This window comes from Perkinsus marinus (genome assembly GCF_000006405.1).
Source record: "Perkinsus marinus ATCC 50983 genomic scaffold scf_1104296935530, whole genome shotgun sequence".
Lineage (NCBI taxonomy): Eukaryota > Perkinsozoa > Perkinsida > Perkinsidae > Perkinsus > Perkinsus marinus.
This window is the reverse complement of record NW_003214394.1, coordinates 1-1,366: the sequence shown is the minus strand read 5'-3', so window position 1 is coordinate 1,366 and position 1,366 is coordinate 1. Positions and strand designations below refer to the sequence as shown.

Genomic DNA, 1,366 nt, shown 5'->3' with positions numbered 1-1,366 from the left:
CTTGCCAATGGTGTAGTGACCGCGGGCGAAGTGTTAGCAGCGTCTCTTACCAGAGATGAGTGCTCAGGATGAAGAGTTGCCTGTAGGTGCCGGTACGAACTCATCAATAACAGTGGGCTCGAGATCAACGAAGACGCATCGGGGGACATGCTTGCCGGCACCAGTCTCCGAGAAGAAGGTGTTGAAGGCGTCATCACCACCACCGATAGTCTTATCAGAAGGCATTTGTCCATCAGGCTGAATGCCGTGCTCGAGGCAGAAGAGCTCCCAACAGGCATTACCAACCTGAAGACCACCCTGACCGACGTGGATGCAGATAGCTTCACGCATATTGGAGGACTAGGGAAAGCGCTGGAGTAGCGACAAAAGGATTCTGAAAGAAGCAGTGTAGAATTACTTGAGCTCGAACATCCACCCCAGAGTCATCACCACTAATACAGCCTCAAGAGCCAGAAACCTAGTTAAAAACTACCTGGTGTATGGTCGGATACTACTGATGCTTAATGACTTCAGATGAGACTCATGCTGTTTGCCTCTTCTTATGCAGCAAGCTCACTCAATGCCAACATTCCAGCGACCGAAACGGTTCCCATTTTGGGGCGAGCGAGCGCAATTATGGGCGTTATAATAGATGGCGAGCGAGATTTATCATGCGCTTTCGATACTGCGCACGCCCGCACGTTGGGCCAACCGACCTGACGTTGCAAACTAAAGCCGTTGTTGAATACCTTCCCTAGTTGCAGAATGCAAAACCTACTAAGGCGAGTCTCGCTCCGCTCCTCACGACACTTCTGCTCATCCACCGGCATCACTGAACCTCTGAGTAAAACCTTATCAGAGGGTGGAGCACGCGGAGGCATGAAGGCGGCCTTGAGGCCTTGGGTGAAAGCTGGATGGGAAAAACCCGTCGGTAGTTTCCAAGACCCCAGCCGAGGTATCAACATAAGATTTCTGCTCAATCGTCAGGATATTGGCTCCTTGGGACTTCGGGCCTCTTAGCTGGCATGGTGCTGCTCGGAGGATATACCAGACTATCTGGTGCTGGCCTCTCGATGACCAACTGGAAATTCCAAGTAGCCTGCGCATAGCTTCGTCTATTGAGCCCTCGTTAGGGATCGCTCCCGCCTAATACTCCCGAGGCTTGGGAGCATGAATTCCTTCGCTACCAAGAATTTCCTGAGTACCAGCGAATCCACAAGGTGATGTCATATCGCAGCCTCTTCGACAGTAGGACCTGCGATTCTTCAGAACACAATGACAGTTGATGAGTTCAAAGAGATATACCTTATCGAGTGTTCCATAGATGCTTGGAAGAGGTACGCTAACAGCTTGATCAAGGTCCAACAGACCGCTGCAGGTATCGGGA

The 1,366-nt window shown here is 51.2% G+C and overlaps 2 protein-coding genes across 2 annotated transcripts; one reads left to right on the top strand and one right to left on the bottom strand.

Annotated features, from left to right (window-relative positions):
* Positions 1-63: 63 nt before the first annotated feature.
* Positions 64-330, bottom strand: Pmar_PMAR000982 (beta tubulin, putative; the record flags this gene model as incomplete). The annotated part of the gene is made up of 1 exon (XM_002783891.1): positions 64-330. The coding sequence occupies one exon, from the start codon at positions 328-330 to the stop codon at positions 64-66; it is 267 nt and encodes an 88-aa protein (XP_002783937.1).
* Positions 331-929: 599 nt separating this feature from the next.
* On the top strand, positions 930-1,199 carry Pmar_PMAR000981 (cytochrome c oxidase assembly protein cox15, putative; the record flags this gene model as incomplete). Its single annotated transcript, XM_002783890.1, has 2 exons — positions 930-1,073; positions 1,113-1,199. Coding segments are annotated over 2 exons (231 nt in total), but the record flags the coding sequence as incomplete, so codon positions are not given.
* Positions 1,200-1,366: the final 167 nt, after the last annotated feature.